At 45.1% G+C, this 16054-nt stretch overlaps 1 protein-coding gene across 1 annotated transcript in view; it reads left to right on the top strand.

Annotated features, from left to right (window-relative positions):
* Window positions 1-15555, top strand: part of msh4 (mutS homolog 4) — a gene marked incomplete at both ends in the record, with an annotated part of 18504 nt that extends 2949 nt beyond the window's left edge. The window contains 17 exons of the mRNA XM_080550566.1: window positions 104-214; window positions 1004-1119; window positions 1739-1912; window positions 2456-2628; window positions 3857-3924; window positions 4131-4205; window positions 4750-4814; window positions 4953-5122; window positions 7940-8076; window positions 8173-8276; window positions 8880-9004; window positions 12005-12205; window positions 12792-12910; window positions 13913-14041; window positions 14516-14690; window positions 15125-15213; window positions 15340-15555. Of these exons, the coding sequence (XP_080406692.1) occupies window positions 104-214; window positions 1004-1119; window positions 1739-1912; window positions 2456-2628; window positions 3857-3924; window positions 4131-4205; window positions 4750-4814; window positions 4953-5122; window positions 7940-8076; window positions 8173-8276; window positions 8880-9004; window positions 12005-12205; window positions 12792-12910; window positions 13913-14041; window positions 14516-14690; window positions 15125-15213; window positions 15340-15555 (2247 nt within the window). The remainder of the gene's footprint in view (window positions 1-103; window positions 215-1003; window positions 1120-1738; window positions 1913-2455; window positions 2629-3856; window positions 3925-4130; window positions 4206-4749; window positions 4815-4952; window positions 5123-7939; window positions 8077-8172; window positions 8277-8879; window positions 9005-12004; window positions 12206-12791; window positions 12911-13912; window positions 14042-14515; window positions 14691-15124; window positions 15214-15339) is intronic.
* Between the last annotated feature and the right edge of the window lie 499 nt (window positions 15556-16054).

The following is a 16054-nucleotide window of genomic DNA, read 5'->3' as shown; positions in this document are numbered from 1 at the left end:
TCTGTCTGTCTTCACTATATCGTGAAGGGATACTGGGACTGCCCCACTCAGAAAAAGAATGTGTCAGTGAAGTAGGCCCGTCTATCTCTGACTCATTATCCAGGTTATCACCAGGCTCCACATCCTGGTGCCACTGGAGATCCTCATGCCCGACACCGCCAGTGAGAAGGGAAAAGGGACCAAGCTATACAGCCTCATTACAGAGAACTTCCAGGTACTCTACCACGATCTGCCTGGAACTAATGAATAATAATATTAATAATAATAATTAATTGTATTTATATGCCGCTTTTCCGGGGCTCAAAGACCCTGACAATATGGGAAAAACAGAAAACACAGAAACAACAAGCAACAGATAACATGAGTACATAGAACACAGAGTTAACGAACAGGGAACAATTATCACAGCAATGTCCGGGGGGGGGGGGGGCAGGGTTAGGGGAGATGGCTAGGGGTAGGGAAGGTTGTATGCATGGGAAATTGTATTATAATATTAATTTATTAATGTATTAATATTAATTATATTATATCCATAGCCTCATAGCATAATTGCCTAAAAAGTAATATTTTAGCCAAATTGAGATATCTGCCTATTACTAACTAACTCTACTCTCCTAACACTGCTGATTCACTGTGCATTATTGCCTATGCCTATTAGCATTATCAGAATGCTTGTTACATTCCAAAATCACTACCTGCCCATGTCTTTTTGACATAAGCATTTTTGACACTACATCCAAAGATGGCTCAGCTGACCACAAGTGAAGCATGACTTAGGCAATTATGCTATGAGGCTGACGATATGCCATTTAGCTGACGCTTTCATCCAAAGCGACTTACATTGCAATGTGTGCATGCATACATTTCAGTATAATGGTCCCAGCGGAAAATAAATAAGATTTAGCAAAATCTTTAACTGTCTGTAACTAATTAATTAACAATCGACAATGAATGTACTAGATTATATAGGGCTTGTTTACTCACTTTCTCCCTGTTATCTCAGGCGGTATCCTTCACTGCTATCCAGAGGAAGTACTTCAACGAGAGGAAAGGTCTGGAGTACATCCAGCAGCTGTGTGCACCAGAGTTCAGCACCGTGTCCATGGAGGTGCAAGCTAAGTAAGCAGAGAGCCAATTAGACACATTCACTTTATTTTTAAAGTTATTTTTTCTGAGTGGGGCAGTTTTATTGGACAGATACAGTGAAGACAGACAGGAAAGTAAGAAGAGAGGGCATGTCAGCAGGGCATGGGCCGGATTCGAACCCATGCCGACATGGGCGTATGTGTGCGCTGTAGACCATGGTGCTAGACCATTGGACCACCCCAGGCCACACACGTTCTCTTTCTAACACAGATGATCGTCCAGGCAGAATAACCTACATGAGAAAGGTTCTACTGTGTATATACCGTACACTCCATCCTCTGTTGTTTAAGTTCAAATAAAATTCAATGCACAAGTGTCCTGGGTTGGTCCGGTGGTCTAGCACGGCGGTCTACAGTGCACACATTATGCCCATGTCGGCATGGGTTCGAATCCGGCCCATGCCCTGCTGACATGCCCTCTCTCCCTTCTTCTCCTTACTTTCCTGTCTGTCTTCACTGTATCTGTCCAATAAAATTAAGAATATGAGCGGGACTGCCCCTCTCAGAAAAAAATACTTAAAAAACAAATTCAATGCACAGGTCTGTTAGAAACACTACTATCATTTATTGTCATTGGTGGTGTTCGTCTTCAGGTACTACTGCTTGGCAGCTGCGGCTGCTCTGCTGAAGTACTTTGAGTTCATCCAGAATGCCATCTACGCTCCCAAGTCACTGAAGGTGAGCTTCAAAGGCAGCGAGCAGACTGCTATGATCGACTCAGCATCTGCTGCCAACCTGGAGCTGGTTGTCAACAACAGGGACCACAGGTATGAGACGTGTGTTTGAGACCATAATTAAATAAATTATAATACGATAAATAACATTGTCACAGTGTTTGAATCTCATTAACCTTTCATCGAGAACGTTATGTAGATGTAGGTATGTGTGCGCGTGTGCGTGCGTGCGTGTGTGTGGTGTGTGTGTGTGTATGTGTGTGTGTGTGTGTGTGCGTGTGTGGGGGGCGGCTGTGGAGCAGGAGGTAGAGCCAGTGTCTAATGATAACGCAAGATCAGCGGTTCAAACCCCGGCTGGCAACATGTCGAGGTGTCCTTGGGCAAGACACTGAACCTCAAATTGCTCCCAACGAGCGGGCTGGCGCCTTGCATGGTGACTTGCCGCCATTGGTGTGTGAATGGGTGAATGAGAGGCAGTTGTAAAGCGCTTTGGAATAAGGCAGTCCATTTGTGTGTGTGTGTGTGTGTGTGTGTGTGTGTGTGTGTGTGTGTGTGTACGTGCATGCGTGTGTGTGTGTGTGTGTGTGTGTGTGTATGTGTGTGTGTGTGTGTGTGTGCGTGTGCGTGTGTGTGCAGGAGTGAGCACACCCTGTTAGGGGTGCTGAACTACACCAAGACCCCCGGTGGGGGCAGGAGGCTGCGCTCCAACATCCTGGAGCCGCTGCTGGACTCTGACACCATCAACATCCGGCTGGACGCCATCCAGGAGCTGCTGCAGGACGAAGAGCTCTTCTTTGGCCTGAAGAACGGTCCGGAACAATCTGAGAGAGGACAAGCTAGCTTTACTTCATTTTAGATTTAGCGCCGGTTTCACAGAAAAGGCTTGAGTCTTATCCTACTAATTATCCGACTAAAAAAAGCATCTTCAATGGAGTGTTGAAATTGTGATTTAGTCCTGGGGGGTTTCCATCAACGTCACTAAAGGACAATCCAGTCTTATTTTGATAAATCCTGTGAGATTTATTTTTTAAAAATCCAGCCTCGTGAGACTTATCAAAATAAGCCTGGATTTTCCTTTAGTGACGTTGATGGAATACCCCCCAAGACTAGGCTTAAGCCTTGTCTATGAAACCCGGCCGGAAATCCGGAACAATTTGTGACACGTTCTAATGCTTTGGTCCTCATGTCGGCATCTGATGTAACAATCAGACTTTTCTTTCGAAAAATGTGAATACATTTCCGCGTTGTTGAAAATCAATCAATGACACGTCGCTAGTCAACTAACACAGTTTGTTTTGTGAGCCTGCTAACAATGTAAAGTAGTGTTATAGTTAACTAGATAGCAGTTTCAGGGATTACTCACTGAATCCATTACGTTGTTGCAGTGTTTTGGCTTGACTAGCGACTTTGTGTTGTGATTCTCAACAACGTTGAAACGTAGTTCTGTGTTTCGAAAGAAAAGTCTGAACATTTTCATTGGTTGCCGACTTGCGGACCAAACGATCAGACTGTGTCACATATTATATTTAGGGCCGGGTCTCACAGAAAAGGCTTGAGCCTAATCCTAGTCTAAAAAAAGCATCTTCAATGGAGCGTTTACATTGAAAGTGTAGATTTAATCCAGGATTAGGCTTAAGCCTTGTCTGTGAAACCCGGCCCTTAATGTTTCTTAACACTAGAACAGCCATGCCTTTTTTACCTACTAAAAGAGCCGCCTCGCCTTTTTACAATGCTAAGCTGCTATTTACACACAACGACCACTAGTTGGCGGCTTGTAAATTGGCCTGCTTCCTACACAGAAAAACTGCAAAATAGCTTTATATTAGCTTATCCTGGTGTGATTTTGAAAATGTAAGGATACTGGGTGGTAGAACGCACTTATCTAGGAAAAGTCATGAAAGGAGGGTCCTGAAATTTGATCGAGTGCAAAGATACAAACACATTTTTTACTCACAGGCTGATTAAGTGTTAAAATGTTGATTGATTGTTTTGTTCAGTATGTGACTTCTGTGTTCGTAACCCCTCCTTCTTTCTCAGCCATTGGACATTTTCTGGACATCGATCAACTGCTCTCTGTTCTGGTCCAGATCCCCAAGCAGGAAACCGTAAATATGGACATTATCTTTAGATAACTCAGTTAGATAACATTTGACTTATGAGCAGTTACATTGCGGCTGACTGTCACTATCATTTCTTCTCATTGCTGTGGTTGGTGGTCTGTGTGGTGTGTGCTAGAATCAGAATGATGAAATTGAGGGGAAACAATAATGGTTATAATCAGGTCGTTTCCCTGGTTAATGTTAACGTATAGGTTCAGGTCGCAGAGGCAAAGATCACACACGTGATCCAGCTGAAGCATGTTCTGGAGTTGGTGCCACCGATGCGGGTAAGTGTCCTAGTAAGCTTAAAAATGTATCCAAATGAAGCATTACAGTTGTACATCATACTACGTTTTTAGAGCTTCTGTATAGAAAGACTAACATACAGTGGGGGAAATAAGAAGAGGGCCCCCCGTAATCTTCAAGATTTAAAGACAATCTGTGTAGGAATGGGCCAAAATCACACCTGAATACTGCGGGCACCTTGAAGCTGTCATTACAAACAAAGGCTTCTCCACTAAGTATTGAATTCATTTCAGTTAGTGTGTTCAATACTTTTTTCCTGTTTCATTCCACTTTATTACACATAACTTTATTTACATATGGACTTAAATGTTTAGAATTTTTGTCTGGATTGTTTGAGTTAATACCAAAGTCTGGTGCAAATTTCACTTGAATAGGCTCATTGGAAACACATTTACTGGACAAAATGTTGATGTGTTCAATACTTATTTCCTCCACTGTACACTGTACATTGTTTCTCATCTTCACACTAGCACTGCAAAGAAAAAAAATATTTGTTTTTTCCCTATTCCATTTTTCTGAGAACAGAGGGTGCTAAAGAACTGCAACACTGCCTTGCTGAAGGCCTACAGCAACTCCCTGGAAGACAACAGGTACTGTATATACCCTCATCATACGGAAAACACATCGTCACTAAATCATTTAAACATTTAAATGTAGACTCTTCTTAACGAGCCTACTGACATTAAAGACGAGCAAGTCTCCACAAGCCTGTCTTGTGTTTACCTCAGGTTTGACACGATCCTGGAGCAGATCAAGACGGTGATTAACGACGACACCGCCTACATGAAGGGGAGCCTGAACATGCGCACGCAGAAGTGCTACGCCGTGCGCCCCGACATCAACGAGTTTCTGGACATCGCCCGGCGGGCCTACACCGAGATCGTGGACGACATCGCAGGTCCCTCACAGGGTTAACGGTTATACGGTTACACTATAGAACACCACATCACCAACTGTCAAATCTTATTTCAAATTTGAAAGTGACAGTTAAATCTAAGTGACAGTTAACACTAGAACAGCTGTGCCTTTTTTACCTATTAGAGGAGCCACCTCGGGGGTCAAATGACCATAGTCTTTACAATGGGAAGCTGCTATTTACACACAACGACCACTAGTTGGCTGCTTGTAAATTAGCCTGCTTCCTACACAGAAAAACAGCAAAATAGCTTTATACTGGCTTATCCTGATCTGATTTTGAAAATGTAAGGATACTGGGTGGTAGAACGCACATATCTAGGAAAAGTCATGAAAGGAGGGTCCTGACATTTGATCGAGTGCAAAGATATATATTCTTTTACTCACAGGGGTCAAATGATTAAGTGTTAATACCTAAACATGCTTGAATCGCTATCTTTGGATCCCTCGTTTAAGAGTGATATCTCTTGGGGCACTTAGGTGCCGTAGTGGATTAAGCGCTGACCATGTACCGCAGGGCTCCCGGATCGATTCCAGCCGTGGACATATCCTGCATGTCATCCCTTCCAGTGTTTCCTCCACTCTGCGCGCGAGATTTTTTTTCCGCGTGCACGCGCATAAAACGCGCACTGGCGCTCAAAACAAAGACGTAGTTTCACCAAAAACTAGAGGGTGGCAACAATTATAATTTCTTAAATAGCGGTTAAGTCATTAAAGCCGAGCAGGTGATTTTATATAGAAGGTGATCAAATACCAATATATCCTACAGCTGCAGCGGAACATGCGGAACGCGCATTACACACACACACACACAGAAAGATCAATACGAAGTAGGCCTACATGACAGTACACGCACAAAACCGTCTAACGTTACTCATTAACTGTTTACACAAGTAAAATCACAGTGTGACAGTCAGATGGAGCATTCGGTAAACAACAACAGCAAGGTAATGCTATCAGTTGAGTTAAAGAAAACCAACTCTTACCTTTGAGGACACCAACATGAGACCTGCTTACCCGTACCTCCGCCGTTCTGTTCGTGGTGATTTTAGAGGCAATAGATTATTTTTGCCCCGCGCATATTGCTATGAATAGTTCGAAGCTAGGTGCTTGCACGTTAGGTGCGAGAGCTCGGTTAACCCATTAGCGGGAACATTATTTGTTTCACAAAATAGGCTGATTTAATTGACCATGAACATCAGAGACATACATTTCGAATGTTCATTTAAAATACTCTATACTGAGCACTGGTATAAAAACATGAACCAGAGAACAGCAGTAAATGCAATAACCCACAGTCGTCGCTGATGATGTTGCATTTTCGATTAGGATACGGGATTAAAGGCACCGGCGACGGGCTAAAAGAGAAATCCAAATGTCCCGCTAAATTCGGACCAATCACAAAACTGTTTTGAAAGCGCGTCGCCTCGCGCCGCGCGCCTGTTGAGAGCGATTCAGTCTCGATTGCAGTGCGAACACAAACGACGAGGTTAATTGCAACATTGTAACATATTGTAAATAACTACGCCCTAAATCGTAACGAAATGTTGGTCTGGAAGCGGCCTAAATCTAGCTTCAATCTGCTTTTTTTCTGTTCTCCGGTCATAATAACTCGCTGCCTTTCTGCGCAGCCTGAATCAAAGTGGACTGTCTGAATCAATTAGTGGCGGAGGAAATTCATTCGTGGTGGCCCACCACGAATAAATGCATATAGAGGAAACACTGCCTTCTCTCTCTCTCACCCATCCTTCCTGTCATAATCTCTACTATATCTGTCATTAAAAAGAAAAATATGAGTAGGACTGCCCCACTCAGAAAAAATAACTTAAAAAAAAAAAAGAGTGATACCTCAAGCGTATTTAAGATGGCACCTTCTCAACGTGTCAATCCAGGCCATAATTCTTTTTTTTATGTTCAGCACTTCTTGGAGTTGCAGTCAATGCATGACTTGTGCCATATAAATACATTTTGATTGATTGATTGATTGATAATGAACCCCCGGGACATGTGACGATTGCCTGCCCTCCCTACTGCACTGAAGTCACTCTTGAATTAACCATGTTGCATAACCATTACTGTATTTGACCAGTCACACACACACACACACACACACACGCACACACACACACACACACACACACACACACACACACACACACACACACACACACACACACATATATACAGGTATATATATACCGGTATATACAAGAGAGACTAGAAAGTCTGTTTTCTGGATGTACAGTGCACAGCTAACTTAAAATATGAAGTTAACTGTGTATTAAGTTAACATGTAAGTTATGTAATAACATTTGTGATGTAACATCAACAAAATGTCCTTAGCAATTAAGTGAAATACAGCTCAAATGTGTTTTGTTGACACTGCATTTTCCAATTTCAACAGAGAACTTTGTGTTCTCTGTCCATTTAAAAAAAGTTTTTTTTTTAATCCAAAGCGATTTTACATGAGTGAGTGCATACATGTTTCAACCCTAACCCTAACCCATAATGACCGTAATCCTAACCCTAACCCTAACCCATAATGCCCCTAACCCTACCCCATAATGACCCTAACCCTACCCCATAATAACCCTAACCCTAACCCTAACCTACCCCATAATGACCCTACCCTACCCCATAATGACCCTAACCCTACCCCATAATGACCCTAACCCTAACCATACCCCATAATGACCCTAACCCTAACCATACCCCATAATGACCCTAACCCTAACCCTACCCCATAATGACCCTAACCCTACCCCATAATGACCCTAACCCTAACCCTGACGGTGCGCAGGATTGGTGGACCAGCTGGGGGAGAACCACGGCTTGACGATGCACACCAGTTTCAGTGCGGCTCGAGGTTTCTTCGTTCAGATGAAGCTGGAGGGGGTCGCGCTACCAAACGGAAAGTTACCAGCCGACTTCATCAAGGTAAGGTGAGGCTCGGAGCCCGAGGCGGAAGTCTGGTTTTTCCACATGCTGTTGAATAAAAATAAATTTAAAATAACTTTTATTTTTTCACCACAGGTCACCAAGTACAAGAGCAACTACAGCTTCACCACGGCAGACCTGATGAAGATGAACGACCGCTGTGACGAAGCCCTCAGGGAGATATTCCACATATCCTACGTGTGAGGGAACCACACTGCTTTCAACAGCCTCACAGTCACAAACAAAGGCTACTTTTTTAGTGTTAATGTAAACAAAAAGATGTGTGTTAGCCTTTATTTCAAACTTTTATTTTATTTTTTCGCCACCAAGCATGTCAAAAACTGAGTTGATTTCTATTGTTTACCCCAATAGAGGGGGGCTGTTTGGGTTTTTGACTTGCTGTAGTTTAGAGTTAGAGCAGTGGTTCTCAAACCCTCTCCTCGGGGACCCCCAGCCGCTCCACATATTTGATCTGTTCCACCACCAGCACACCTGATTCAACTAATCAAGTACAAATCATAATTGCTTTGTTTGTACTTGATTAGTTGAATCAGGTGTGCTGGTAGTGGAACAGATCAAATATGTGGAGCGGCTGGGGGTCCCGAGGAGAGGTTTGAGAACCACTGGTCTAGTGGATAGTGAGTTGGATTTGTGATCAGAAGGTCATGAGTTCAAATCCCACCTAAAAACTGAGTTGATTTCTATTGTTTACCCAATAGAGGGGGCTGTTTGGGTTTTTGAGGTGCTCTGGTTTAGACTTAGAAGTTTGGACCTACTGTCCTCTGTCACCTGTTTCCTTCTAGGGTGGTCTGCCAGCTGCTGAGCACTGTTCATGAACACATCCACTGCCTCTACAAGCTGTCTGACGCTGTCTCCATGCTGGACATGCTGCTGTCGCTAGCCAACGCGTGCACCATCTCAGACTACGGTAGGTCGACTCAAGAAGACCCAAGCATTACTGTATTTGACCAGTCGCACACACACACACACACACACACACACACACACACACACACACCCACACACGAAAATAAAAATATGAGTGGGACTTCGGCCCCAATCGGAAAAAATAACTTAAGACCCCAAGCAGGAAACCTTCACAGTATTCATATTCATCCTACATTTCTGTCATTGGGAAAAATAACTGTGTTTCGCCCCATATTCCATAAGAACTACTACTCACCGCACGAGTGACTGCATCAGTCAAATTCAAACTTTTCCTTATTTGGTTTTGATTTTATCTATGTGTGTAGTAGGTCAGCATCTGATAAAACACCTACCAACAACTCACATCCACCTCACAGCCAGTCACAGCATGACTAATATACATATATATACACATACGGTATATAACATACACCGTATGTGGTAACTTCCATGGAATCTACTGGGAAGGCTTGTATGTGTGAAAGGGGTTTAAGACAGTGTGTCAGCCGCACCCTCCATTTTGATTGACAAAGAGGCTGCTGTTCGCTTAAATGCAAAGCTTTACTGGTTGCCTCTGTTTGTCTGGGCTCCACCCCTTTTCGCCACTTGGGGGGTGATGGCGGCCCCCCCTCAGCTGTCTGGAAGCATCTTAGAGGAGGGGACACGTGGCCATCGCCTGCCCTCTCTACTGCACTGAACTCACTCTTAAATTAACCATGTTATGTAACCATTACTGTATTTGACCAGTCACACACACACACACACACACACACACACACACACACACACACATATATATATATATATATATATATATATATATATATATATATATATATATATATACAAGAGAGACAAGTTAAGTCTGTTTGCTGGATGTGCTGTGCACAGTTAACTTTAAATAGTTTTTTTTTAAAGTTATGTAACATTCGTGATGTAACATAAACAAAATGTCCTTAGCAAATAAGTGAAATACAGCTCAAATGTGTTTTGTTGACACTGCATTTTCCAATTTGAACAGAGAACTTTGTGTTCTTGCCATTTCATTTATTTATTTTTTTATCCAAAGTGATTTACATGAGTGAGGGCATACATTTCTCAGTATATATGGTCCCAACGGGACTCAAACCCACCACCTTAACGTTGTTAATGCCCTGCTCAACCAACGGAAACACAGTTGTCCCACCTGGGAACACCGCCACTAGTGTGTCCTTGAGTAAGACCTGGGAACACCACCACTAGTGTGTCCTTGAGTAAGACCTTGGAACACCACCACTAGTGTGTCCTTGAGTAAGACCTGGGAACACCACCACTAGTGTGTCCTTGAGTAAGACCTGGGAACACCACCACTAGTGTGTCCTTGAGTAAGACCTGGGAACACCACCACTAGTGTGTCCTTGAGTAAGACCTGGGAACACCACTAGTGTTTCCTTGAGTAAGACCTGTGGAACACCACCACTACTGTATCCTTGAATAAGACCTGGGGGCACCACCACTAGTGTGTCCTTGAGTAAGACCTGTGGAACACCACCACTACTGTATCCTTGAGAAAGTCCTGGGAATACCACCACTAGTGTGTCCTTGAGTAAGACCTGTGGAACACCACCACTACTGTGTCCTTGAATAAGACCTGGGAACACCACCACTAGTGTGTCCTTGAGTAAGACCTGGGAACACCACCACTAGTGTGCCCTTGAGTAAGACCTGGGAACACCACCATTAGTGTGCCCTTGAGTAAGACCTGGGAACACCACCACTAGTGTGCCCTTGAGTAAGACCTGGGAACACCACCATTAGTGTGCCCTTGAGTAAGACCTGGGAACACCACCACTAGTGTGCCCTTGAGTAAGACCTGGGAACACCACTAGTGTGTCCTTGAGTAAGACCTGGAAACACCACCACTAGTGTGTCCTTGGCCTGGGGTGGTCCAGTGGTCTAGCACCATGGCCTGGGGTGGTCCAGTGGTCTAGCACCATGGCCTGGGGGTGGTCCAGTGGTCTAGCACCGCGGTCTACAGTGCACACATTATGCCCATATCTGCATGGGTTAGAATCCGGCCCATGCCCTCTCTCCCTTCTTCTCCTTACTTTCCTGTCTGTCTTCACTATATCTGTCCAATACAATAATACAAATATGAGTGGGACTGCCCCACTCAGAGAAAATATATATAAACTCCTAAAAAAAAGTTCGGAAACGTTATTTTGGTTGATTATTCCTCCCCTTTAATAATATCAATTGGTATTATTTATATCGTTGGAAAGCCTGATTAGTCACCTTTACAACGAGGTACAACTTGTAAGGATCCTTTGTGCTTTGAGCAACACAGCTAAACAAGTGGGTAGTGGCCCAAAAGAATTTGCCAAAATCCCCTGCAATATTCTTCTGTTGGTATTGCTCATTCCACAAATGCATGATCCTGACAAGTTGTACCTTGTTGTAAAGGTGACTAATCAGGCTTCCCAACGATATAAAATACAATATCAATTGGCATTATTAAAGGGGAGGAATAATCGACCGAAATAACGCTTGCTTGTTTGCTATGCGCCGGTGGTCCTCGGGCCTCTCCTCGGGGGCCCCCGGCCGACTCGCGTGCTTGGTTTGTTCCGCCGCTGAGGCACCTGCTTGGCTAGCCTGGTGCGGGGCTATTATGGTCTGTGCTTGCTTGGCTGGGCCGGGTGTGCTGGTGGTGGGGCGGGTCGGGTGAATGGGGCGGCTGGGGCCCCCGGGGGGGGGTTTGTGGGCCACTGCTGTGTGCTGGCAGGCAAACTGGTAGTAGTCGCTCTATGAGTAGAGGGCTGCAAAGGAATTTTCCTGGCTGCACAGTGTACTGTTTTTTTACCTTTGCCTGCTTGCGGCTCTGTCATCATGTGAAGCGCATTGAATCACATCTTGTGAGAAATGCGCTATACAAATAAAAATGTATTTGATTTGATTTGATTCCGAACTTCTTTTGAGGAGTTTATATTAGTTGAGTTGCTTCCCTGTGTTGTTGCCCCTGCAGTGCGTCCTGAGTTCACAGACACGCTGGCCATCAAGCAGGGCCGCCACCCCATCCTGGAGCGCATCGCGGGCCAGCAGCCTGTGTCCAACAACAGCTACATCTCCGAGGGCAGCAACTTCGTCATCATCACCGGACCCAACATGAGCGGCAAGTCCACCTACCTCAAGCAGGTGGCGCTGTGTCAGATCATGGCTCAGATAGGTAATAATAATAATAATAATAATAATAGCTTGGTTTGTGGAAAGTCACAGACAGACACAACAGAAAAAACAGCAACAAAACTAAACTAGGGGCCAAAGGCCTTGGTGAACAGATGAGTTTTGAGGGCTGATTTGAAGGTGTCCAGGGTAGGGAGGAGCATTGCGAATCACTGTGGGGAGAGAGTTTCAGAGGGTGGGTGCTGCCACACTGAAGGATCTGTCCCCGAAGGGGACATGGGGGGGGTGGAAAGCAGACCCATATCTGAGGACCGCAGGTTCCGGGATGGGGTACACTGGCAGAGAAGGTCGGTTAGGTACTGGGGGGCGCATCCGTGGAGGGATTTGTATGTGATGCAGGAGTTGACCGGAAGATAGTGGAGTTGAATGAGGGTGGGGGGTGGGGTGGGGTGCCAGGGCTTGGTGTGGTAGACGGACAAGCCCCTTTTTAGCCTCACATGATCAAACATTAATTCAAAGTGCTGTAAGCTAATCTCATTCACAGTGTGTTTCCAGCGCTGTGACCAGTGAACAGGCTCCGTTACAAGCTGTTCTGTAATAGGCCTGACCTCTCTCTCTCTCTCCCTCAGGCTCTTTTGTCCCTGCTGAATATGCCTCTTTCCGCATCGCTGACCAGATTTTCACCAGGATCGGTGTGGATGACGACTTTGAGACCAACTCCTCAACTTTCATGGTGGAAATGAAGGAGGTAAATTTTGTTTTGCACCTTAACACTAGAACAGCCGTGCCTTTTTACCTACTAAAAGAACCGCCTCGAACACCCCCGATAACAATAACAGATACTAGAACATCACCAACTGTCAATCTTATTTCAAATTTGAAAGTGACAGTTAAATCTAAGTGACAGTTAAATCTAAGTGACAGTTAGCCCCGCGGTGGTGTAGCGGTCTACGCACTGGCCGCTAGTGCATGCTGCCCACCGGGGCCGGGGTTCGTATCCCGGCTCGCCAGATCCAGATATGGCCGAGGCACACGGGAAGCGGCATATTGGCCGGCCGCTTCCGAGGGGGGTATAGGAGTATTTCTGGACTAGGATCCGTCGCGCAACACCGCCCCCTGGGCGCCGGAATAACGGTACTGGGCTCGAGGAGCCAGTCAGCCTAGTCTGCCTGGCGGCCTCCTCTGGGACTGCCGGCCACGGGGTCGTGCGGCGGATCCTATGCAATAGGCAGGGGATAATTGGATGCTACGTTGGGTTAAATTGGCTACCAAATTGGGTGAAAAAGGGATAAAATCTGAAAAACAAATAAAATAAAAAATAAAAAATCTAAGTGACAGTTAACACTAGAACAGCCGTGCCTGTTTTACCTACTAAAAGAGCCGCCTCGGGGGTCAAATCCCTCTTTACAATGCTCAAGCTGCTATTTACACACAATGACCTCTAGTTGGCGCGTCTTGTAAATTAGCCTGCTTCCTACACAGACAAACAGCAAAATAGCTTTATATTAGCTTATCCTGATGTGATTTTGAAAATGTAAGGATACTGGGTGGTAGAATGCACATATCTAGGAAAAGTCATGAAAGGAGGGTCCTGAAATATGATCGAATGCAAAGATATAACATTTTTCTTTACTCACAGGGGTCAAATGACATGGCTGAAAACCTCCGAATTTTCACGGATATTGAGTACTCCAAAATATCCTTATTTATTTATTTTACTTATTTATGTTTGTGTCTCTGTGCTCCCAAGGTCTCCTATATAATCCATAATGTCAGTGACAGGTCCCTCATCATCATAGACGAGTTGGGGCGTGGCACCAGCGCTGAGGAGGGCGTGGGTATCTGCCACTCGGTCTGCGAGTTCCTGCTCAGCCTCAGGGTACAGCATGCCAGCCAGCCCTATCGTGTTCCACACCTCCCTCCCTTTCTCCTCTCTGACACAAAAGATGATTAATGGGCTGTTTGTGTATGAAACACCAAGCCTTTCTTCTTTTCTTTTACTTCCTTATTTACTCTGCCCACAATGAGATTACATGAATCAACAGTGCAGAAATGACACTCGCCAGATGTCTTAGTGGGTGTATATAAACAGAACAAGTCTTGTCTCATAATGCTTTTTGGTTAACTGGTCTGTTTGCATATTTTGTAGCTATGTTTCCCTTTTAACGAAAACACACCTCAGATCAAGTGGGGGGGGGGGGGGGGGGGGGGGAAGCGGATAAATATTTGGTGTGAATTATTTCGTCACCCAGAGAACTAACCGATTATTAACCGTCTCCGGTCTATCTACAAAACAACAAACCGTCATGGTAACATAAATAATGTATGTGCCCTTTCTCCCTGCCCGCCTCAGGCTTTCACTTTGTTTGCCACTCACTTCCTGGAGTTGTGCCAGCTGGACACATTATACCCCAACGTGGAGAACCAGCATATGGAGGTGCAGCACACGCGCTCCGGTGACACGGCCGCGGAGAGTGTCGTCTACACCTACCTGCTGAGCCGAGGATGTTCTGAGGAAAGAAACTACGGTAGAAAACTAATGAAATCAAATCTGAAATCAAATCTGAAACTTAACGTTGTTTCAATCACTCATCTGAAATATAAATGGTTTATTAGGATCAGAATTTGAATTCTTTCATTTTGGCCAAATATACTTGCACATACAGGAAATTGACTTTGTGAGGTTGGTGCATAGGACATAAAAACAACAATACAGTGGCCTGGAGTGGTCCAATGGTCTAGCACCGCGGCCTACAGTGCACATATGCGGCCCATGGCTTCGATTCTGGCCCATTCTCTGCTGACATGCCCTCTCTCCCTTACTTTCCTGTCTGTCTTCACTGTATCTGTCCAATAAAATGAAAAAAAAGTAAGAGCAATAAATGATGTAGGCTGGTCGAGGCTAAGATTATAACAACATTATAACGTTATAATAATACTAATAATATTGTTCAACGTCTAGGTCTGAGGGCGGCAGAGATGACTGCCCTGCCTCCGTCCATAATCCAGGAGGCGAAGACGATCGCCTCCAAAGTCAGCCAGCAGCTTCTGGTACGTGCTGCCCTGATCCACCTTATCTTTATTTAGATCACATTCAGGTCCCATCCTCTCATGTCTTGGGTCTTTAGCTTCCTCTCCACCTGCTGTGTGTCCCATCTTCCACGGTTTCCTTCCCAGGCCAAGCACCATAGCGATCCGGAAACGCAACGCCTGAGAGCGGTGTACCACCTGGCCACAAGGCTCCTGCAGACGGCCAGGAGCTCCAGGCTGGACCCTGACAGCCTGCGCCTCTACCTGAAGGGCCTGAGGAGACACTACCAAGCTGAGCTGCAGCAGGTCGCAGCGGAGGAGGAGGAGGAGGTGCCCGTGTCCATGGAGACGGAGGAGGAATGAGGAATGAGTCAGGGGGAGGAGGATGAAGAGGATGTCAGGGGGAGGATGAAGTGGATGTCAATGGTTGGGAGAGGGAGGGGGGGAGAGGAGGGAGAAAACGGAGAAGGAGATGGAAGTGGATGTCAATGGTTGGGGAGGAGGGGTGATGAGAGAGGGTGAGAGAGAGGGGGGGGTGAGAGAGAGAGGGAGAGAGAGGGGGGGGGGAAAGAACTGAGTAGGTGGAAGTGGATGTCAATGGCTGGGGAGGGGGGGCGAGAGAGAGGGAGGGAGGGAGCGAGGGAGGGAGGGAGAGAACAGAGGAGGAGATGGAGTGGGTTGCTATAAGTGATACTGTGTCGTTCTCTGATATATTTGATTAATCCCCTTTCAAACCTCATGTTAAGGCCTATATCGTTTGTTTGTTTGTTTTATTTCAGTGTTTTATATCTGAAACATTGAAAATATGAAGATTAATAAAAGTTATATTTATTCATGTTTTTAAATAGAATTTCAACGTTAT

Source organism: Nansenia antarctica (genome assembly GCF_963989245.1).
Source record: "Nansenia antarctica genome assembly, chromosome: 1".
NCBI lineage: Eukaryota > Metazoa > Chordata > Actinopteri > Argentiniformes > Microstomatidae > Nansenia > Nansenia antarctica.
This window is presented reverse-complemented; position numbering and strand designations above follow the sequence as displayed.